This window comes from Diadema antillarum, unplaced genomic scaffold, assembly GCF_040938485.1.
Source record: "Diadema antillarum isolate AM-2024a unplaced genomic scaffold, OU_Dant_1.0 scf00000008, whole genome shotgun sequence".
In the NCBI taxonomy this organism is placed as follows: Eukaryota; Metazoa; Echinodermata; class Echinoidea; order Diadematoida; family Diadematidae; genus Diadema; species Diadema antillarum.
In genome coordinates this window covers 2,439,315-2,464,100 of record NW_027270897.1, presented here as the reverse complement: position 1 = coordinate 2,464,100, position 24,786 = coordinate 2,439,315, and the positions used below count along the sequence as shown (strand labels likewise).

Below are 24,786 nucleotides of genomic sequence, written 5' to 3'. Positions count from 1 at the left end.
AAAATGGAATGAAGCGTTAGATTCTGTACTTATGATATTGGAATGCCATGATTTTTTTCAAAAAACAACAATACGGAGTGACATATGTGACTGACAAGATGACATGTGTTTAAATGTAACATGCTTTATTCATTCATAAATCAAAGCGTGTACTTCGCCATTCCTAGGTTACTATCTGCCAACAGGCAGGTAAGTACAAAGAAATGTACAATGCACGTTTACAGCACACAAATATACTAACATTTCAAACAAATACAAAACATTTAAAAAGCTGATTGAAAATTTAAAAAAAAAAGTGAGTTAATGAGATTTAAATCATTTACAATACATCTTCATCTATAGTTTTCATCACCACATTTTGATAACCATCACAGCTTCAATTATTTCGTGTTTCTGTATATTTGGAAAATATTTAACTCTGTATTACAATCCAATTTATTAACGGCGAAAGTGGAATCTTCTTTGGAGTTGCTCTTTATAATTATGGACATTCGTTTCCATACTTTTCGATTAATACTGGATGGATGTAATTATAGGCTCATAAATCAGAGACTATAGTTTTGTGTTTGGGGTAACTGTCATAAAAAGATGAAGGCACTTACGCATTCTCTTTCCTATAAGTCATACTTTTAACTTACACTGCGAGATCATTCTAAAGTCCTATCACTATGATTCCCTTGTACCCGTGATGAATCATTCACAGATGATTTTAACAAAAATATAAGTTAATAGGTTCGTTAGTATACACCCCTATTTTATTTTTTGACTAACGAACCTTCGAAACATCAAACTTCATAACATTTTTTAGATTAACGACCTTCTGAATTACTCCACAAAAGTACGGATTAATGAACCCTATTTCCTTTTTGGAATAACAAACATCTGGGGTATAACAATAATGTGTGTTTCGGCATAACTAAGATTAGGAAAGACGAACATCACGCATCGTATTTTCGTCCTTATTGCGACATCAGGTATCATCCAGGTAAGTATAGAAGCGTCTTTAGAGTTTTTGTTCATCAGGAATACTCTCATACACTGTTGAATTGAAGTGATCTTCTGTTCTTGGGGAAATTTTGCTTTTGTACAAAACCATTTTTGTGGGCAACAAGCTGTTTTGGCTCTCTAAACAATCACTGATGTTTCCATCAGTATCTGCTTCTAAAACAAGATAGCCATGTTCATCCACCTCATGCTCCTCTCGTGAGGTGCTAGGATAGATAGATATCGAATATAAAGGGTCGTTCAGGGTCATCGCATAAGGAACTAATTTGTAATTTCCTTCGATATTCAAGTAAGTAGGAGAGTATTGCGGTTCTGAAATAGCTGCGGATTGGTCGGAAGCTGAGGGAATTTCATGGTAGATTGACGATTGCACGTTCTCAGATTGACTAGTGTCACCTGGAGCTCGTGTGGGCTGATTAGATAATGTTGTGCCGCCTTTGTTACCACAGGGTAACACTGTGTCACTGCCACAACGCTCTTTCGAATCTTGACTTGCTGCAGGTTGAAATCTTGTACCTCCGTGCAGACTAACATTGGAAAGCAGATAGCCGTCTTCATCAACATCTTCTTCCTCTTCACTGATATGCCTGGATTGAAGAATTACAACCTTCTTCTTCCCCTTCGTCCCTGCCCCAGACATTTCCATGTATAGTGCTTTCGTGTTATCGGCTCCAGTATTTATGCACTCAAAAAAGTGTTCACTCTCCTGGTGTATGACGTCATAAGAAGGACATGATCCTGTTTCAGCTGAGCTTTCAATACCTCCCCTGTTGTTCACTGTAGTTTCAAGAGACAGGTTCGCTGACATGTGACCCTATCAATAATAAAACACGCATAAAGTCACCATGAGACACGTCTATCACATTCAATATCGTGAAAATATTAGCATTTTCTGATTTAGAACGATATATTACTACTTAAGCTTCCACGTTCTCACATCATCAAACTCATAGAAAAAGTAGTTTACAGAAAAGATCGAGACTCTGGAAAATAGGGTCAATTCTATAGTACACTGAGTCTACTAATGTCGACGATTGTGTGTGGACTAAGTTAGCATTTAAAACTAATATGAATCACACTTAATATACTGACAGATAAACGTAACCCTACGGGCTTTTAGTAGCAATATTTTACGCATGGCTATGCCAACGCAGTGATCAAAGGCACTGCTATCCGTAGTTTCTAAAGGCCCGGTCACACTGCCCAAAAGTCGCATAAACGCATGAATCACGCAAGAAATTTGGTTTTGCGTACTTGTCCGTCGTGAATTTTCGCTGATTTACGCGATGAAAATCCCCGATGAATTGCGCGAAAAATCACGAACAAACCACGCACTTCCAGCGCATACGCACGCAAAGGCCCCAAATAGGGCGAATTTGTGGTTGTGCGCGACGACTGAGGTCCACGGAAAACCGAGCATAATCTGTGCATTATCACTAATTATAAAATGGGTTCAAGAATGTAGCCAATTGGAAGCGCTGAAATGAGTCACGTGTGCGTGCATTATTTTCTTCAGGTAAGCACTAAGAAGAGTCTCTCTTCCACCTCCCTGGCCTGACGTACGTCACAATGTTTTACACTAGCAGTGCGCACTCAATCAGTTGTTACAAGTGCGTCACGCGCTACTATACGCGCTGTCAATCCTGTAAACAACTTCTAGTTCGGGCCGCGGGCTGCCACAACAGCCGGCGGCCTTTCTTGTGCATAACAGTACGTGGCGTACGTATACTCTTATACGTACGTACAGTACTTATAGTGTGCGGGATTTCCGAGTGCGACGTGCGTAAATTTTTGGGACGAACATCTTCGGACATCTTGACTTTTGAGCGAGTGCTACATGTAGCTGACTGGTATTGACCCACAAAGGTGCGTGAATAATGCTGTTAGTTTTCGACCCATTTTATAAAACTAATGATGCACATGATTATTTCGTGGCGTTAGTGAAGGTGCGGCTCACTCTCGAGTATTGACAACGGTTGCAAACATGCACTCGGCTGCGCCTCGTACATGTCGCACCATTGTCAATACTCTCGAGCGCGCCGCACCTTCACTAACACACTCTATCCCGTGCATCATTAGTATATGAACTGCGTATTGCGTATGAATCGCGCATGATTCGCGCATCAACGCGATAGCGGCAACGTTTTCGCGATCGATCACTGTTATTCCACGCATATTTCGGGCATTTTTCGCGTATTCCAAAGAACTACGTAAACTACGCAAAAATTACATAAAACAGCGCAATACTGCGTAAACTTTTACCCGAAGCCAAGTTTTGAGCTGCTGAAAACCTGGAATCGCGTAAAGCGTAATCGCGTAAAGCGTAATCGCGTAAGCCGGCGCACATCGGCGGACGTACGAAGGTTCCACATCAGACAAACTCATGAAAATGCGTAAATCGCGCATGTATCTCGTAAGGCTCGAATTTCTTTAGTGATTCATGCGTTGTTTCGACTTTTGAGCAGTGTGACCAGGCCTAAAAAAAGTTCATACACATTTTTATTTGTAACAGAAGTCCTGTGATCCACGAAAACTGCTAAAAGCCACTGCTGCTCTCATTCAATGATAAGGACAAAATTTAAATCAAAGACGTGCACCCTTGTAAGGAAACACTATTACCGGTAAACCAAAAGCCGACCAGAAACGCATTATACGACTATCGACTATACTTGCCTATAGGGTAATATTAAGCTCATGCGACCTTTTTGTTTATTTATTTATTTATTTTTTTGCTAACATTGAGAAAAAAAATACTTTCAGTTTTTTTTTTCAGGTTACTTGTTTTTTTGTTTTTCATTTTCATCTGAGAAGATGGCTGGATAGTCCATTTTCAGCTACGCTAAGCTGGTCATCCATGGGGTCCAGTTGCATGTGAGGTGGGACTACTTCACCGGGTTAAACACCCTGCTCTCTGCGATGAATGAATGAAGCGGGATCTTCTACGTGCATGAGTTGTGACTCTCTCATACACGGGACCTCCATTTTAAATGTCATATCCGAGGGACAGAGTGTTTTGCCTCTTGCGAGAGGGGACGGTATATGTTTACACACAACACTGCTCAGCCCAGACTCGGGTTCGAACCCGGGTCCTTTGGATCGTGAGGCAGACGCGCTACTGATGGAGCCAACTCACCATCCACAAACGTTACTCCATACTATCTCTTGTAAGGTCAAATTCCATTCACAACCGTCACTCTGAGCTGTGAAATTCCGAAGAAAAACAAAGTTGAGGAGGGTTTCATCAGGGCCCTCTGGTAGAGCAGTGGCAACACTGAAGAGGCTACCCTGGGTAAATAAGACCTTATTATTATTATTATTATTATTATTATTATTATTATTATTATTATCATTATTATCTTTTTATATTTCTTTTCAAGCCTGAGCTCAACCCCATAGAAGACACAGACACACACGTACTGTGAAATTCTCAATCCTAACATCAAAACCGTAACCTAAAAGATGTAATTTGTATGTCATTACCGCTCCACAGTTCTCATACGCATTCTCTGGATGAGATGAAGCTCCTCCATGATCTCCTGTGTCTTCACTATGAGTCAAAGTGTTTGGCGTATCCAGCTGTGACAGCTCTTCACTGGAGTGGTCTTTCGAACGCTTCGAAGCTTGTCGACGCCTACGAATAACATTCCATAAATAAAGAATGGAAACCATATTTCTTAGAACATGTTAATGAATTCATACATTTAAACTGGAGGGGATGTTACTGTAAAATAATATTGCAATTGAATACATTGTTGAAAACAAAATCGTATTTTCATTTTACCATTGCTCTTAATAAACTTGGTGTGATACACAATTCCTGCAACTCTAACATTTTCTAACACAGGCTTCGTAGGTCAAATTACCCCAGCACGCTGCTCAGTCATGCACGGTGCAAGAGGAAAATCACATCAGCAGACCGTACTATGTTGGTGCTGCACCAAGACTCTGGAATAACCTCCTCTCTATCTTCACATCAGAGATACATCATCAGTCGACAGTTTCAAAAATCTTCGTAAAACACATGTTTCAGGAAAGTTTTCCATAGTCATGTTTCAATACATCTCAGCATGTCAACAGATTTTTTTTTTAATTTGAATGATTATGCAATTATAAGTCCTTAAAGTCACAATTTCATTGTATTGTAGGTTTTTCATTTAAGAATTAGTTTGTGTTACTTTTTCATTAATCTATTTTTTGTCGTGCCCAGTTTAGTATGATATTCTTCATAGAAACTGCACAATATAAATTTACAATCATTATTGTTATATTGTTATCATCATAGAAATGAAATACCACCAAGAATTTATCAGACTGACAGTTGTAGTACGTAAAATAGGCCAAGTTAGTGTAACTTTTTGTAGCAGAGGTCTGATCATTCTTCTTCTCTATAGATAACTTTGATCACAATCATTATTTCATTTCATTTCATATATTTTTTCCATCTCCAACAGAACTTGTAAATACATTTTTCCTTCCACATGAAATATAGATACATATATATGTGAATATTGCAAAATATGACAAGTGAAATTTATAGATATACAAATGATAAGGTGAAAAAGAAAAAAAAGCACCCCCCCCCCCCCAAAAAAAAACATTCTGAAGTTACGAAAATGCAGGAGATGGGGATGAATGCTGAAGAAGCAAAGCTTGAAAGGTGCACCCCCCCCCAAAAAAAAAAAAAAAAACATTATAGTAACATCTTATATCATTGATCTTCTACTTAACACATGAGACTAAATTTAAAAAAAAAATTACACAAACTACAGATAAAAACCTAACTAGCCCTAGACAAACACCCAGACAAATCCACAAACTAAGTCGCTGTCATGCAGAAAATAGAACAGGAAAAGTAAGACAGAAAGATGAAGAAGAACTGATAACATGGTTGGAAAATAGGAAGAAAAAACAATGTCAATTGAGAAGACGAAAAGTGATGAGTGAACGGAACCGCTAAGGCATACGCATAAAGTGAAAGTCAATATATATTTAATGATGACGTTCGAATGAATTCTTTTAATTGTCTAAAAAGAAATTCTTCAACTTAACTTTAAAGCAATTAAAACTTGGGGCCGTTTTTAAACAATTGCTAAGGTTATTCCAAAATTTTGGTCCTACAAAAGTAAATGTGGATTGAGTGAATATAGTCCTGGTTAAAGGCAAACGTCCCAGTAAAAAATTGGAGGTTATGAATTATTACTAAATTTGAAAATAAACATTACTAGATTTAAGAATAAATTGACCAAGAAAATAATTATAACGATAATAATTATGTTACAACACATCACCAGAAGAATGCCTTCATGGACTGAAACAAGTAATACTAGCACAGGTGTTTTCTCCTCTATCGGACACTTTTATTTATTTATTGAGATTTCGTGACATCTTACACCGGCTTCAGAGCCAAACAATAAGTAGATAAATAGGCCCTGAATATAAAAACATAAACATCTTAACACGTTCTTTTCAAAATTGGTCGCTGTTGTAATCGTTTTAATGGTGAATTTCTGCGAATACTGAGAAATCTATTCCTTGAAACTCTCCGATTCTAGCGGAAAACAATTAGAAAATCAGAAATGCTTCTCTCAGCGACCTGTTTTTTTTTTTGATGACCCGTCACACTTTCTGAACAACAAATGGATATTTATATGCAATAGCAATAAAGCATCCATATATACTTCCTAGCACTGTACACACATTACTGACTTTGAATCATCTATTATATTTTGATGACCATCAAATAAATTCACCACCCACTTCCCCACAATTAACACAAAAGTCACCTTTTCTGCTGATGTTTGCACGAAGCCGAGAGTATGACAAGCATGCCAATAACAAAACCGAAAAGGGATCCCAGGATGTACGTAATAACCTTTTTCCGAGCAAATCCAGAGGCTGAAGGACAAAACAGTTTAGTTATCCCCTTGTTACCTTGGAAGTGAATAAATGACTGAGCAATAACATCTCGCAAGGATTTTCTCTTTGACAATGACTACAGACAGATAGCTGCTGCTGTTAATCATATTTTGATAAAGATTTGATTTCATAACCTGGCATGCTTGATTCCTGAAGCATGCATGTCATTATATACGAATCATTGTATGATTTAATTTTGCTGTTAAAGAGCTACTATTTGTTTTTAAGAGAGAAAAACATGAGAAAATTAAGAAAATTAGCTTAAGTTAAGTATTGCACATGGTTGCCTCTGTAACCTCACAAACCTTTTGCGAAACGGCAGGGCGGTTTTGGTTGCAATGGCACGCTATTAACCCTTATGGATTTGTGTGTGTGTTTGTTTGTTTGTTTTTAGAAAATGTAGTTTCATGAACATCAACGGGATCTTTGATAATGATAGTTACGTCTCCACGAGAGTCTGATGAAATCAATCAATATTGCTTTTTAGCCCCTGTTTAAGAAAAGCGCATATATATTCATGCACAGTGGACAGTGTGACCTAAAACTAATATGCTATCACTTTCTCTGTCACTTTTTCTTGCTTCAGTGTCTGCTTCTTCTTAATACTAATGTGGTCATTAATAACATGTAATCTCAAATCACGAACTTTCATTAATAAGAGCGGGTAAAGGTTCGCATCATCACTCCGATGTTATTCAATCATCACTGGAAATGCTGAATGTTGTATATATATATATATATGACCGTGAATCACAAAAAGAACAAAAAGTCGCACCTCGTGATTTTACATGAGGACTCAAAAAAGGTGAAATGGGTCAACCGAGTCCATCTCGAGTTTGTCAGATTATTTACTGAAAGAGCTTTCCTTCTTCTGTGTTACTTTCAAGTTTGAATGGAAAAGTGTGTTTTGAGCAGTTTTTCTACAACCTTTTTGGGGGGAGAGAAGAATGATCAGCTGTTCACGCTGAATGTTGTATATATATATATATATATATATGTATATATATATATATATATATATATATATATGCTGGTTCTTTAAAATGATGCTTGCTGCATGTACCTCACCAACCATAATAAGGGAAAGAAAGTCCAATTTCCGCGAACCTCACCTATGCGAAAAGGGCTACAAATTGAAAGGAAAATGGCTCACTCTTAACTTTTTCACAAACAAGACAGCAAGAGGGATTTGCTACTCTTTGCATCAATTTAAGATTATAGCATCATAATTGAATTATATGTAGAAACACAAGCATAAGCATGGTAACACCAGATGTTTTAATCACCTGAAGGAGACACGGCGGTTGTTTCTCTCATGGTCGTTGCCCATTGAGAAGCATGCCCGTCCACAGCTTATAAAAACAAAAGAATGAGAATATGGCAGCATAAATACTAGATCCCATCTACATCAATATGCAAGTTATCATCATTGCTTTCATTGTTATTACTGCAGATGTTTCATTATCACTTATCATCCTTTTCAGGCACACAGAGTGTCATATACACTTTGGCTGGTTTTAAACTTATCGCTACTCACCGCTATTACTGTAGTCTATACTCTGTCTAGTGCTGGTGCTGGGTATAACATCTTGAAGTGTATTTTCTGTAAACGAATATACAAATTAAAAATCATGTTTGTAAAAAAAAAAAGAAGTCAATGAATAATATTATGTTTGACGGAAAAGCCACATAGATGTTTCTATTAGTGTTAGTATCAGCATTTGCCCTGTAATAAAATCCATGTCTGGTGACTTTTTGTCGGTGTTTGCTGCAGGGTCAAATATTATCACCCGCATACTAAACGCTCGTCCTTTTTCAATTTTTTTTTTTTGTCTGTATTCATGGGAATTAAGAGCTACTTTAATCAACAAAATATGATATTGTCCTGTTCGACAAAAAAGAAAGCGTCGGAACTAGAACCAAGTTTCCTCTTGCTGTCTTGGTTGTGCCTTAGCCAACGTTCGCTGAGATCGGATTTTCTAGAACCTTTTTCTGGTTGGGGAGGTTTACCATAATTTGATGCTGCTGCACCGTGCATAATTTTCAAGATCCAACATTATTTCACTTTCGAATTCGTCAGGATACGTTAAGAAAGTTCCTCTTTCAAGAACCGGAGACTGGTGAGAGCGACGAAATATTCTGTTTGGTGTGTAATCATTCACAATCTGATACATCCACAGAGACACTTGTGCTAAATTGCATTAAGGGGGAATGACTTTAGAAGGTGGAGTTTTATGAATGGACATGTTTATACGAAAAATATGAAGAGTTTGTTCGCAAAAACCGATGTCCATTTTTGAAGATTTTGAAGGACGGTCTCTGTCATAAAGTACAAAATAATACCTTTTAAATGATATATTGGTCACTACATATGTGACCGTGCACCTCAAAACGAACATAAAGTCGCACACACTGATTTTGCGTGAGGACTGAAAATAAGTAAATGGGTCAACCTAGCCGAACTTGACTTTTTCATATTTTCTGAAAGAGCGGGTCTTCTTTTACAATATGCTAAAATTTGGTATCATAAAACGGGCAGGAAAGTGTGTTTCTTAAGCACTTTATCTCGAACATTTTTGGTAGAATAGTGTGATTAGGTGTGTCTTTAGAATCCCTTTTTCATTTCTGAAAAACCTTGTCCACACTCTTCCCTTTCAACTCTAATAACTTTTGAAAGGATAGGGCTACTGATTTGAAAGTTGGCATTAGTTATGGACAGAATGTGTTAATGAGGCATGCTTTATTTCAATTTAATCTGATAATCTCTTCATTGTTGTTACTCTGGTGGTTTACTTCCTGTTTTTGTCCCATTCATCGCACATTCAGCACGGTTTGGTAAAGATTAAGCGCTTGAATAGACATTGTACTTTAGAGCCTCTTTTCTCAGTTCATACTTTTCCTGAGTCTGCTCTTTCTTTCCAATATCTAGATGGTTAGGAGAGTCCATTTGCTTTGAGTTATACATCATTTTAAAGCTTAAAGTTTGCTCTTTCAGAATATGGTCTTAATTAAAAATTCATGTCTGGCGACTTTTTGTTTGTTTTGAGGTGCAGGGTCACATATTAAGGTACATTTTTAAAGTTATGGTCAAAAGAAGCAAGCATTTCTTATTATTCTCTGTATTTTTCTTGACCTTTAATCGCAAATATCTCCATTTGGCAAATATGGACTTACCGGTTTTGCGAACAAACTCTTCATATAATCACGGCATGCTCTTAGGTTTGTACAACCCACCGTGAATTTCATTTTTGACTGGCCGGCAAGATGGGACTGTATCGTTCCAAACAGGAAAGTAGGTAGACTTTCCAGGTAGAGATACACACTGCAATGCCTTGCCACCATTGATGACGTAATCTTCGCCACAGCTAAGAGTTATTACGGAGCCAAAGTTAGTGGTGTTGGAGTTCCATTGACCATTTGACACATTGCCTGGATGGTTACAGAACCCGACTGACACTGTAGGAAGAAGAAGAAACAAAAGGAATGATCTTCACGTAAACCCCATTAATTATGTTTAAGGGAAAATACCAAGATGAAGAGTTGCAAAATAACTCACTGGTAATCTTTCACGAGTTGTCTGGTTTGCCCTGTTGGTATCGTTCAACGATATCTGAAGAGTTTGTTCGCAAAAACCAATAAGTCCATTTCTGAAGATTTTGAAGTACCGTCTCTGTCATAAAGTTCAAAAATTAATAATACCTTTTAACCCTAACTAGTCCGGGGGGGGGCCTCCGACCCCCCCCCCCCCCCTCGACGTTCCGCGTGATGTATCGCAATCGCAAAAAGCTATCGCCGCGACGTTTCATGACTTTTTTCTTTCGAGTCTCTTACATCTTTTGACACCGAATTTGCGACGCCCGGGCGCGCGGTTCCGAAGTTACGCATAAATATGTACATGCATGTCAGACCAAAAATTGCTCAAAAACGTGAATTCGTGTAAAATTTCAATGCAAACTGTGCTTACAGGTAAATTTCATAAAAGCATGATTATTTGGGAGTTTTATTGATTAAAATCAATAAATAACATATTTTCTTGTTCATCGAAAAGCAGTGAAAAACATAAAGTCGAAAAAACAAAGATATACATAAGAAATTCAAAAAACAGTAAAATACTTTCTGATATCACAATCTTTTTACTACATTTGCTAAGGACACCAGAAAGAATATCTACACAAAAAATGTGCCTGTTTTGAGCGTTATTTTGCGATTTATACCAAACAGTCTGATTTCATGCATCATTATGCATTAATTAGCATAGTTTAGCATAAATGATAATTTTTTGAAAAATTAACTTCAAGGCATTTTAAATTACATCATAGGCAACGTGTGTGCCAATTTTCGTCACGATCACGCTGTCGACGGCCGAGATCTGGAGGGGGGCCTGGGAGGCCCCACCCCCCCCCCCACCCCCTCCCCGGCTCTATCAACTACCGAAATAGCCCGGCCTAGTTAAGGTTAAATGATGTATTTGTCACTACATATAAAGGTACATTTTTGAACTTACGTTCAAAAGAATCGACAATGTTCTTATTATTCTCTTCATTTTTCTTGACCTTTAATCGCAAATATCTCCATTTGGCAAACATGGACTTATCGATTTTTGCGAACAAACTCTTCATCTGCTCATCTCTGATTTCGACGATTATTTGGGTAAACATTTTACTTCTGAGAAAAACACAAACAAACCCGTGAATGATTATGCTAGAAGTTTCTGCAGTCACTATCAATTATGGTTACAGCTCGTTATTCCGAAGGTTCGTTATTTCGAAAGCTCTTTATTCCTAAGATTCGTTATTCCGAAGGTTTATTGTTCCGAATTTCATTTTCGGACTAACCAATCTTTGGAATAACGAGCCTTTGGAATAACGCCACAAATTTTCGGATCAACGAACCCTTTTTCATTTTCGGATTAACGAACCTGTAAGTAAAGGGAATTTGCGTGTTTCGGATTAACGACCCTTCGGAATAACGAACCTTCGGAATAGCGAACCTTCGGAATAACGAACAACACCCTCAATTATTCATGCCTATTATTGATTATTGATTTTATTCATATTGATTATTATTGACGTGTCATAAGAGTATTTGCCGCGTTGTTAGTGAGAAGATGTGATTGCTTCACTGGTATTTATAAAGTCACAAATTTGTCCCTTGTATAGCATTTCTTATCTATAGCATTAACGGCAATTGCGAATAATAGCTCTGAAGGTCATAGAACCGATACCAGAGTTATCATTTTGATCCTTCTGTCCACTCATCTTTGCCTTTTAAAACGGTCATGGAATTTGTTCTGAGAACAGTCATGCCGGGATTTTCTTGCTAAGTCACAGTTTTTAACTCACGATTAAATGCTGTAAAGAACACTTGGTCGGAATCAAGTTGTGTCTGGCTGAGACAGGTCCAGTGGTGGGAATATCTTCCGCCAGTAATAAAGTTTTCAAATTCCTCTAATTGCAAACAAACACACGACCTTCGATGTACGACAGCAACGTCTTTGCCTCCGGACACTCGTTGACAGGTAGACATGCATTCGTCTTCAGAAAGAACGTGAACTTCATCATTGAGTGAAAAGAGAGACTGGAGTGTTTGTCCGGCACCTTTGTAGCAACCAATAAACGCAGGTTCTATATGGATATGATACAACATACAAGCGAGATGATACAACATACAAGCGAGATGATACAGCGCTGTACAACATACAAGCGAGATGATACACTACCAGGAATGAACTATTATGATTATGAATGTTTTCAAACATTAAAAGGAGTAGTTATGTAGGGAAACACCAAATTTGCCACGTCACCTAAACGGACGGAATGTATATTCCAGGGCTTACCGGAAACCGATCAGTTGGACCTCTGAGTATTATGTGGGTCTGAGTCACAGGAAAAGCATGTGTATGATATAAAGGCAGGAAGGAAATCAAGCTAAGCTTTTCTTTTTATTAATAATATCGCTCATACACGTTCATTACGCATTGTGAATGAAGACTATGACCCCGTTTACAGTGCGAGGGTCGCGGCCGAGCCGCGGCCGAGCCCACCTTCATTTCAGTGTAAACGCGCAAAAGGCCAAATGCGAGGCCAAAATTGGCCGCGCATTTGGCCACGCTCTGGAAGTGGTGGAGCCCGGCCTTTTCTCAGACCCCGTTTACAGTGCGGGGCTGGGCCAAGCCGCGGCCGAGCCCCGTAATTTTGTTCGTTTACACTGCCGGGCTCGGCCACGCTTTTAATTCAAACCTTTCATTATTTTGTCGTAGTGGCGCTCTGCTTGTAAACAAATGCAATTTCGTAAAGTCTGGTTTTCAGACCCTTTGCCAACTGGATGCCGTGACGAAGAAGTCGCCGTTCTGGCAAAGGCCTTTGCCGAGGGAAAAATCCTTTGCAGGACAATGCCACCTTAAACTTTACTAGTTTTCGACGTTGATGGGGTTAATATCCTCAATAACGAAATAGTACGCGCAGAGGGTTTGGAAGTCAGACTAAAATTGGTCGCGCATTTGGACCAGTTTGCGTTTACACAAGGAAAAGGCCGGGCTCTGGAGGTGGACGCTGGACGCTGGACGCTGGACGCTCTGGAGGTGGTCTCGGCCGCGGCTCGGCCACGGCCGAGACCACCTCCAGAGCGTGAGCCGCGGCCGAGCCTCGCGCTGTAAACGGGGTCCTAGTGTAAACGCAAACTGGGCCAAATGCGCGGCAATTTTCGTCTGGCTTCCAAACCCTCTGCCTTTACTAAATTTTGGTATTCAGGATATTGACCCCCTCACACACTTTACTGAGCGGAGCAAAAGGGGATCCACTACATCGTGTTAATGGCTTGAAAGCTACATTTAAATTGTGCCCAAAATTACAGCTAGAGTCATACTGTAATGCAAACAATATTCATTCTTCATGATAATTCTAAAGTATCAAATTTATCTTTGACTGTATGTAATTCGTAAGGTTTCAATAAACACTTCCAAATACCTCTTTTATGAGAACCAAAGAATCCGAACTTGAGAATGGAAATATCTATCAAACCCGAAAGAGGCATTATAATATGCTAATAATAATTGTGCTTCCAGACATTGATCTAGACACGTCGCTAGATAAGCCGTGTCATAAAACTCCAAACTCTCCCGATATAAACCATAGTGTTCATGCAAATTCTCACCTCGGCATTTCAGTCTAACAACTTGGTTCGAGGGACATCCGATGGTTGTCAATGAGCACTGCTCGAGGAACTTGTCAGCTATCAATTGATATCGAATAGTAATACAAAATTATGTTTCATTCAGGGAGCAAAAAAACCCAAAGAGAAAATTAATGTGGATTGAGTGAATACAGCAAAATTAGTCATGTTAGTAGAACACATCGGTAAAAGTTTGAGGAAAATCGGACAACTGATGCAGAAGTTATGAATTTGTAAAGCTTTGGTGTTGGTACCACTGGATGAGGAGACCAGCATAATGAAAGAGTACCGTTATATACGAAAGCAGGAGGAATAATTTCCATTATAGCCTTAACATATTATGTCAATATCACTTTGATGAAAAGTGTAATTTTCATGAAAGATTAATTTTTGTGGAATTCCATTTATATTTTCTTTGAATTGTTGTCCACATGACGCCATAACCTCTAGTAGTCTCCTCATCCAGCGGTTTCAACACCAAAACTTTAAAAATTCGTAACTTTTGCAACGATTTTACGATTTTCCTCAAACTTTCACTGATGTGTTCTACTAGTGTTGCTGCTTTTACTCAATCCATATTTCTCTTTGGGTTTTGGTTTCCTTTAAGCCCTTTCGATTTAGCTACAACAAGAACATTGAAGATTAATCAACATACTTTACGGAGACTTATTTCATTGCCGAAGTGAGAGAGAGAGAGAGAGAGAGAAAGAGTGATTGTGTCTATGGACATTTAGGACAGTTTTATATACTTGGGAGAGGATTTATTGTGCAGCTCTCGATAATGTCCGATTTCAATGAAATACACTGTAATTATGTCAACATTTGCTTGTGAATTCACTGCGTCATATCCTCGCTCAAGCTGTGAGACGAATATGGACAAGAAATATGGAAAATTTCACACATTTCACTTTTAAGAATTAAATCTTTGTTTGTTTACATTTGTTTTGCTTTTCGTACAACCTGCAAATGAATGTACGCTTGTTGCGACACGGATTGTCGCCCCTACATGGATTGTCGCCCCCGTCACGGATTGTCGCCTGGCGACAATCCGTGACGCTTGTGCAGTTCCCAGTTTTTGACCTCGAAGGCGACAATCCGTGTTGGCAAAAAATTTGTTGCGACACGGATTGTCGCCCCGTCACGGATTGTCGCCCCGGGCTCGGGGTGGTTCCTCCGGTGTTAAGCTTTGGTGGGATGGGTATGACTGGTAAGTTATGCGTATGTGTGTGTGTGTGTGTGTGTGTGTGTGTGCGTGCGTGTATTGTGAGCTGCATGATATGTGATGTGTATGATTTGTTGTGTGTGTGTGCGTGTGTGTTTGTGTGTGTGTTTGGAGTATAATAATACAATATGTAGAAATTGTGCATGTGTGGTGGTTACATAGTGGTAGTGGTTTGTTTGTGTGTATATGTGTGCCTGTATGCTTACGTGTGTATGTGGAATATAGTGGCGCTACTGTGGCAATACAAACGCCTTCAGAGTGTATGAGCACGTGTCTAAAGAATTCACACCAGCGTTGATCTAAAAATAGTATGGGTGTGTCAACCAAATATCAGCGGTGAGGCGGGCTAGGCGAGAGAGAGACCGAGAGAAAATACATACGAGGGAGGTACCCTCCCCAAATGTTATTTGTCTTTGTTCATTTTTCCCTGCAGTCATTTTCTTCCATCAGTCTTATAAACTAGAACGTCCATACCACTATTCTTTGTCCCAGAATAGGTTTGGCATGCTTTATGCATGAGCGAATAATTTCCACACGCCGTAAAAAAATTGTCAATCGTTACTTGATTTTAGCACAAACGAACTGCCATTGCACAACGCTAATACATACGTAATACAAACAAACACCAACAAACACTCAAACAAACCTCATAATGCAAACAAACCAACTCAACACTTTTTTCCTTGATATTTATTGATTTCATTCAAATCATTCATAAATCGACCCATTTTGGGTGCAACATGAACAAAAAAAGTTACAAATGGCAATTCGAAATAAAAGCAAATCCATTTGTCAATTTATACCACAAATAATCTCACTTCAACATAGATAACTCGATTATAGACCAACCCTAATAATAATTTCTTCACGAGAAAGTTTTGACATGTATAGGGTCCTACCAAACCTATATTCCTGGAATATATTGGTTTGGATCATGTAACACCTTCTTACTTACAAGGGCATATACATAAAAAAAACAACACACACAAATATATTACACAAATCTAGAATGAAATTAGTCATAAAAAACCCCACCACCCCCTCCCCTCCCAAACCGAAACAAATCTAGGGCCTACATCTATCCTAAATATTAAATCCTACCAACATCCGTCATACCATTTATAACTATCCTTCTTCAAATCCAATCCCCAACCCACCAACCCCTGATTAAACAAAACCTAAATCATCCCACACCCACATTCACCGACCCAAATACATACATACATACATACATACATACACACACACACACACACACACACACACACGAAGGCTCGTTATTCCGAAGTTTCGTTTTTTCCGAGGCTTCATTCATCCGAAACACACAATTCCCTATACCTAGTGGTTCGTTGATCCAAAAATGAAAATCGGAATAACGAACCTTCGGAATAATGACCCTTCGGACGAAAGAGCCTTCGGACGAATGAGCCTTCAGAATAACAAACTTTTGCAATAACGAAATGTAACCCCCTTCCCACATACCGACGCACACCCGAACCGATACCACATCCTTCCTGATGAAACGATTTCCCAATGTTGATAAATAAGACATAATGGACCGTATGCAGAAAAGCAGCATCCGCCCGCACGCAAGCTCCACTCCGAATTCATATACAAATCTGCCAAACAAACTCATCAAATTCAAAGCTGCTGATAAAATCAATATCAATGTTTATGCCAGCAACAGCTTACTAGGTATCCCTCCCCACGCGCAGCTAAAAAACACATACGCAAAAAACTGACATAATAAACACATTCTTCCATCACACACACACACACACACACACACACACACACACACGCACACGCACAAACGGACACTAAATTATCATGTGCACGCGCACATACACACTTCCTTGAAACCTCACCATGACTTTTTACATGGCATGTTTGCATGGATGTAGCCATGTAAGTTATGTGTTAGTATTTCAATGATTATGTCCAGAACGATATTACCCAGCAAAATGTGCTTCGAGGGCGGGCGACAATCCGTGTAGGGGGCGACAATCCGTGCCGCCAACGCCCGTCACGGATTGTCGCCCCGAGCAGGAGGCGACAATCCGTGTAGGGGCGACAATCCATGTCGCAACATACGCTGTTGTGAAAGCTAAACAGAACATAACAAAACTACAAAAAAGAAAGAAAACAAAAATACAAGTTCAAGTGATACTACAGCATAATAATCATCCATCTCCCAGGATTGTGCTTTCAAAATGTAGATTTTGCAATACTGAATAAAATGCAGTGGGAAAAAGATGTATGATAGAGCTGACACGCCCAGTTGTATTTCTTATATAAGTACTGCAAAATTTGAAATTAGTCCTACGAAATTTGGTTGACATTGGTGCAATTACCGACATGCCATGTACACGAATGTTCTGTTCATCACAATAAGAATATGAAGAACTGAACTGCATGTAACTAGTTCTCGAAATATCAAATGTTTATTTTCTACACTTCAGTTGTTTATTGCTTTTGAATAGTTCAGAATTTGATATATTCGTATAGGAATATCCGAATTTCTCTGAAAAGAAAAAATAGGATATTTGCATCAATCCCGAAAGGTACGAAATGTTATTATGGGGCCAAACTAACCATATTATTTACATAAGCAAAGATGAATGAACACCTAACCAAGATGGAGCATTGATGGAGACAGATCATTTTCAGTCGTTGTGACTACAGTTTTAATTAAATATAGTTAGAGTAGTTTATCTTAAAGCGGGGTTCCCACTATCGTACGATCTATTGCGAACGCCACGATTGGACATTCTTAACTGATCGTAGAAGTTTCGTTGAACTCGTCTGAAATTTCACGTTTGGATACAAGGTTATGCGAGCCAATACGTGTTGCTTCGCTTGGATGCGATATGGTCACGATTGGTCTACTTCAAGCAATACGATCTGTCACAATCTGGTCTTCAGTTCAAATACGATCCGATAGGATTGTCCCGATTGAGTCCATGATTTGTTCCAATCTACCACTATCATTACGATCGGGATCCCCGATTTGGTGCGTGCAGCTACGTTCTGATACATTCCAATACGAATACCGCGAACCAATGCGGGCTGTTGAGATAAGATACGATATTTTTCACGATCGGGATCAAAAGCGACCCCCATTTAAGGTGCGATTGGACCCGAATGGGAATATTATAGTCCGGCTGACGATGGATTTCATTGTTTCCTCTACTTCTGCAGAGTGATTAAGTTTACTATCCACAACCATTGCTGATGGCAAGGGTTGACAGGTTGAGAATGATGAGAACGTGACCTTTGCAGTATTGCGAATGACGATTACATTATCATCAGATAGAAAGCATCACCTAGGCCAGCCACAACCCCTCCTCTAATTTAACCTAAAGAAATTATTAGAATATTGAATTAACGTGCTCATCCCCCCCCCCAAAAAAAAAGCAAACACACGAACAAACAAACGAATACACAAGATCAGATCATTGCCCCATCTTCTAAGGAAAAGAGGATCAAGACAAATGTTTTCACCTTTCTTTGAAATACATGAAGAAAATATGATGAAATTGATGCTAACTTAAAAAAAGAGGATAGGCTCTTTTTGAATGCTAGCATTTTATGTGTTATACGCTCAATATAAGAAAGTTGGCCGAACTGATTGCAATTGCTTGTGTGTTTGATTTCATATTCGCATAGTATGTATCATAGGCATTTTTATTTCAAAATGTCGTTATCTCATGTGGTATTGAAAGTTTGGTTTGTTTGGCTTGATTTATTGTTTTATTCAACAATGTATAAGAAAACCGACATACACACACAACAGAAATGAAACTCCCCTAAAATAATGTCACTTTTTAACAAAAAAAAAAGTCTTCAGCAAAATTATTCGCAGGGGTATTGCTACACTTATTGACTAACTTCTATATGAAAAATAATGACAGTGGTCTTTACACAAGTGACCTTACATCCACGATATTGGTCACTTTTCAAAAGTCACAAAAGTTACTTTGTGGAGTATTTGGAACATTATGCTTCTGGTGGATGTTTCAGTGGTGTTGCTTTTTTTTACATTTAATTGTGCCACCCCTCCCTTATTCAACCTCGCGGAATACAAAATATATACGATTTGCGAGTAAAAGAGTAAAAAGTCGATCCCGATCAACACGATTAAGAAGCACGATTAGATAAGACTTGCTGCGTTTTGATACGATCCAAGACCATCTGATGCGATGATCACGATCAAAAATCAATCGTGTTAATCGTAGAACATTTTTGGACGGTTCAAAACTTGTCTACGATTAACGCGGTGGCCATGATTGACCTCAAGATATGATACAATCTAATACGATCTGATAAGATCACCACGATCACTTCACGATTAAGACCACGATATCAATCGTGGCGCTAATCGTGATAGTGGGAACCCCGCTTTAAATAATGAACAAAAATCGTAAAGAAAGAATCCATTGAGTTAAGGATTCAAATTGTGATATTTGTTTTTCATTTGTAAAACTGTCAGTGTTTTAACGGTATTACAGTTTGATAATATGAGGAATCACATGTATTACTAGCAATATTCGACGGATATTTCTTACGAGAGTGGGATACATCAAATTTGAATCGACGCAAGTTAGCTGAAGTGAATTCGGGGCGTCACAGAAATACATGAAATACAACGGAATTCTTTAATTGCACGATAATGCTTCAAACATCGATGTCCATTATGTATTACGCAAGTTGGGGATTTGGACTTTTTGGGAATGGATTGCTTTGTATGGACAAAAGCAAAATGCAAGAATGATAAAGAACTGCAGTATCTGCTTCAATTTATAGTGTCCTGGCACAAACACGCCAACACTCTGCAAAGATCATAATAGAAATGAAGGTGTTTCTTCTTGTCTGTTTAATTGTACTCGTGAACTGCTTGGTAAATGGTTAGTTAAAAAAAAAATCTTTAATTCCATAAATCTGCATTCTAGAGCTAGCTAGCTCTGAGGACCGATCCGAAGGAGGGCTGCCATTTTTTTTTCACTGCAAACTAATGACAAAAAAAAACTTTAATGAAACAAAACAAATAAAGCACAACATGTCGGTCGTAGCAAAGTCTGGGTCATACATGTAAGTCAATAATGTTTATATGTACTCACCTTCACCACATCGTAACTGAATAAACCCGTTTATTGTCACAGTGCCGGGCAATGTCTGATTCAAGTATTCCTCCACGGTTGGAAAGCCGAGACTTCCGCAAACCAAATCAGCGGCTCTATCATCAAATCCCTCAGGGCACACATATAATGTGTTTGTTTCAAAGACCACAAACCCGTCATGCGGCGAACGTCCATTAACCAGTTTCACTGATGAATTTTCTTGATGAGGAAGAAACCAATTAGCTATTGTGGCAAATAATATAGTTTTACATATATGTGATTTATGTATTATTTCCCTATGTTCATGTGTGATTTGACGAATAAGCTTTTTAATAGTCAAAACAATTTTCCACCTCAATCCCGTCACCCTTTAACAGGTTTTTAACTGCCACATTAGCTTTAGACTTGACACACTTAGTTACAACACTCTACAATGCATTTATAAAGGCGTCAAACCACTGATTGATTTGTAGTTTTATACACAGTTCACTTTATAAATCAAGAGAAGGACAGTGAATAAAAGCCGGCTTCTTTGGAATAAGCATGGGTGACATTTAGAGTGTTTTAAGGGCTCTTCATACTTTAATACCTCAAGCTTATGCTCTGTTCTCAAAGGCACGTTATTGGAATAACTCCAACATCAGGCCGCGGGACTTTTATTTTATTTTTTGTTTATTTTTTTTTTTAGGTTTGTGCATTGTATTGCATTAGAGAATCAATTGCAAACCAAATTGCCACTGATTGACAAGTTGCCCTACATCGACGTAAATAAGCACTGCATTGATCAGTGTTTAAGAAATAGCCATGATAAGAAGGATTAGAACCAACACTCGGGGGTCTAGGTGGTCTAGTGGAGATGACACCTCTCCGGAGATCAGGAGGTCATAGGTTCGAATCCTGCTCGAGTTTATACGCCAATTTTTTTTTTCTTTAATCACGGCTACACTAAAACACTGATCAATTCAGTGCTTATTTACGTCGTTGTAGGGCAATTTTCAATCAGTTGCAATGAAAACATTTCGAGGAAAAGAATTTGATTCGATTTATTCATTTATTGGTTTCTGTATTAACATTGTACATGAGCATACATGTACATGTATATTAATATACATACGTTGATGAAGCCATACATATACATAAATATCAGTTCTTAACAAAATATTTTTTTCTTCATTGCCTTTACGTGAATTTCATGAATTTGACTGGAAACCAAATGTTTCTGACAGCATGACAGATTTTCTGCCTGGGGGTTACCAAAAAAAGCCGGCAGAATGATATTGTGTGTGCATGTGTGTGTTTGTGTGTGTGTGTGTGTGTGTGTGTGTGTGTGTGTGCATTTGTGACCGTGCATCTAAAACCAACAAAATGTTGCAAGCACTGATTTTGTGTGAGGACTGAATGGGTCAACCCAGCTTATTTTGACATGCTTGAGTTTTTCATATTTTCTGAAAGAGCAAAACTTCTTCTTCAGTATGCTAAAGCTTAATATATAAAAAAGAACGACTAGGAAATTATGTTTTGACCAGTTTTTCTCGAACATTTTTTGTTGTTGGTAGAATAGTGTAATTAGGTGTCTCTTAATAGAGTCTTTTTTTTCTTTTTTTAAAAACCCTATAAATGCTCTTCGCTTTCAACTGTAAAAACCTGAAAAAAAGATTATACTGCTGCATTAAAGTTGACATTAATCCTAGACAGAATGTGTTAATAAATCATGCTTAATTTCAGCTTAATCTGATAATCACTTCATTGCTGTCGTTCCGGAGGTTTATATCCTAGTTTTTTTTTTTTCTCGATTTCATCACACAGCTAGCACGGCTTGGTAGAGATTAAGCGCTTGAATAGACCCTGTACTTCAGAGCCTCTTTTCTCAGTTAACACTTTTCCCAAGTGTGTGTTTTCTTTCCAATATTTAGATAAGTTAGGAGAGTCTATTTGAGTTGAGTTTTACATCACTTCAAAGATTAGGGTCTGTTCTTTCAGGATCTGCTCTAAACTAAAAAAAAAAAAAAAACATATCTTGCAACTTTTTGCTAGTTTTGCATGAACAGGTGAACTTAATTTTCGCTTAACTTTCACTTTCACTTCAATATGGAAAAAAAACTGTCCATATATGTTTTTTCTCAGCATTCAAATGGTAAGACTTGTCAACGGTTAGCAGTTTAGTGAATCATGCAAAATATTATATTCAAAGGCTGTTGATCGCTTTTCTACTTTTAGTGCAAATTTTGAATATTACTCTTTCTTTGTGTTAATACATTTATACAAAAAATCGACCTGGAATGTAATGACAATTTAGGAAACTGTGAGAAATAGAAATAACATAAGTCTATATTAATGTGACCATTAATTTTTGTAATGTCGCTATGAAGAATAATGAAACCTTCTGACTGTTCCACGAACTTTTAACGAAGATGAAAGCCCACCTGTTAATACACTTACCTTCCAAATTTCTCCTTTGTTTTTAAAAACAGCAATTCTACAGGCTAGATTTTCCGCCGAAATTCGATGACAATGTTGGTCAAAAATCACAAACGTAAAGATGACATTGATGCAGTACTCTTAATTCAAGACAACGTAACTGTGTATCGGGTAAGTCTATAATGATATAACGTTATGGACTTTTTTATCTTTTTTTTAACTATATCTATTTGGGTCTTTTTCAAGTCTTTATCTAAAAAAGCAAGGCATACTTTAAGAATCTCTAATCTTCATAAGGTAAAATAAACAATTGGATCTTACGATTTCATTATCTAAATTGTCCTTTGAAAATTTTGTTGTCAAATCTTCATGCATACTGTCACGAAAGAAAGAAAGTTGGTACGGCTTATCCATGGTAATACTGAAGGCATAACCACTTACCCTCGTAACATTTCACGCTCATTTTGAACTTCACTGGGTCGACATATATATGTTATCCGTAGCTCTACTTGATGGGTCAGGGATAATGTGAGGGATTTGCCATGGATGGATTTGGATTTTATGATCACACTCAGAAACGATTTGTTCGCTACTTCGTCCAGAACTTCAAATCCAATCACTGTGTGGTTGACAAACATAATTTCAGACCGTATTCGATGTCCACGAGGTGCCTGGAAAACCCAGCTATCGTCGTTGGTGAGGCAATCTACATCACACAGTATCTCTGGCTGTAGTGGCGTCCCCGAACAGTTAAGAAAGAAGTCTGGAAGGAATTTGAGACACGAAGAAGTGTATTTATAACTATTATTATTATTATTATTATTATTATTATTATTATCATTATCATTATTATTATTAAGCGAGTTATGTTTGAATGAATAAAAAACAGCAAGGGACATTAAATGATATTCGATCCTTGGAAATGTCGCTACCCTGTCAACATGACAGAAATAAAAATCACAATTTTCTCACACTAGTTTCTTTCTAAATACTTTGCAGTAAAGCCATTGTCTAATAATGGAGCATAAGGACTCTTAATATCTCAGTAGCACGTTATCTAAATGGATTAATTCTTCTACGTCCAGGTAACATGCAGACGACCAACATATCAGTCAACTCTAATGTCTTATGTTATACGAAAACGTGCGGAAAAGAAACGTTGGGAACAAAGAGGATAATAGACATAAAAAAATGCTCAATTTTTTTGATAAGTAGTTTTTCCTCAGCTTCCTATCCCTACTGTATTACAAAAAAGTGTTTTAAAATACCGTAAGGAGACTTACAAAGTAGACGTAGCTTTGATATTTGACACGTTTGACATCTTTATAAATGAAATGATCCTACCGAGTTTGGGCTTATTGCAACTGAATTTAACCCCATAGGGTTGCTGACATAACGCTTAAGGGACTTTTGTCTAACGCGCAAATGAATCAGAGCACGCCTGTCTGCAAGACCCATAACATCAAAAGTGTAGGGTTCTCTTTTTTTTTTTCTAAGTTGAATTGCTGTAGGGCGGAAGTGGCCTGGGAATATCAAATTTGAAATTCGTAATTGTTTGTTTCTTTGTTTCTTTCTTTGCTTTTACAATGACGGTCTAAATTTTTGTAAATAAAATCAAATGATATTATCTTTGAATTCTGCTCACTCCTTTACAAAAGAAAAACTACCTGACAATATAATGGAGTAGTAGACAAAAGAAAAAAGAAAAAAAAGTACTTACAAGTCTTGTGAGCTTCCTTGGTAGAAAGTGTGGGGAGTGAATTGGGAAGAACGACACCAACACACAACCAGGCTAAAAAAGTTATCCGTTTCTCCATCGTGAAAACCCAAATGTTAGTCAGAAATTGGTCGAACACTGACTTATAATTGGCAAAGCCACGACACAAAATTCTATTCAAGCTAGGGCTTCTACAGGAAAAAAAAAATAGCTACTTG

General features: G+C 38.0%; 1 protein-coding gene across 2 annotated transcripts; it reads right to left on the bottom strand.

The window, feature by feature from the left end:
• Nucleotides 1-395: 395 nt before the first annotated feature.
• On the bottom strand, nucleotides 396-24,786 carry LOC139717929 (uncharacterized). 2 transcript variants are annotated; one of them, XM_071629417.1, is made up of 11 exons: nucleotides 24,572-24,786; nucleotides 23,293-23,614; nucleotides 20,434-20,652; nucleotides 14,074-14,151; nucleotides 12,264-12,545; nucleotides 10,156-10,377; nucleotides 8,459-8,524; nucleotides 8,208-8,273; nucleotides 6,789-6,900; nucleotides 4,486-4,636; nucleotides 396-1,819 (listed from the first exon to the last, which is right to left on the bottom strand). In XM_071629417.1, the coding sequence occupies exons 2-11, from the start codon at nucleotides 23,312-23,314 to the stop codon at nucleotides 1,004-1,006; spliced, it is 2,034 nt and encodes a 677-aa protein (XP_071485518.1). In that variant the 5' UTR covers nucleotides 23,315-23,614; nucleotides 24,572-24,786; the 3' UTR covers nucleotides 396-1,003. The 2 variants fall into 2 exon arrangements, with proteins under 2 accessions (XP_071485518.1, XP_071485524.1); XM_071629423.1 differs by lacking the exon at nucleotides 8,459-8,524.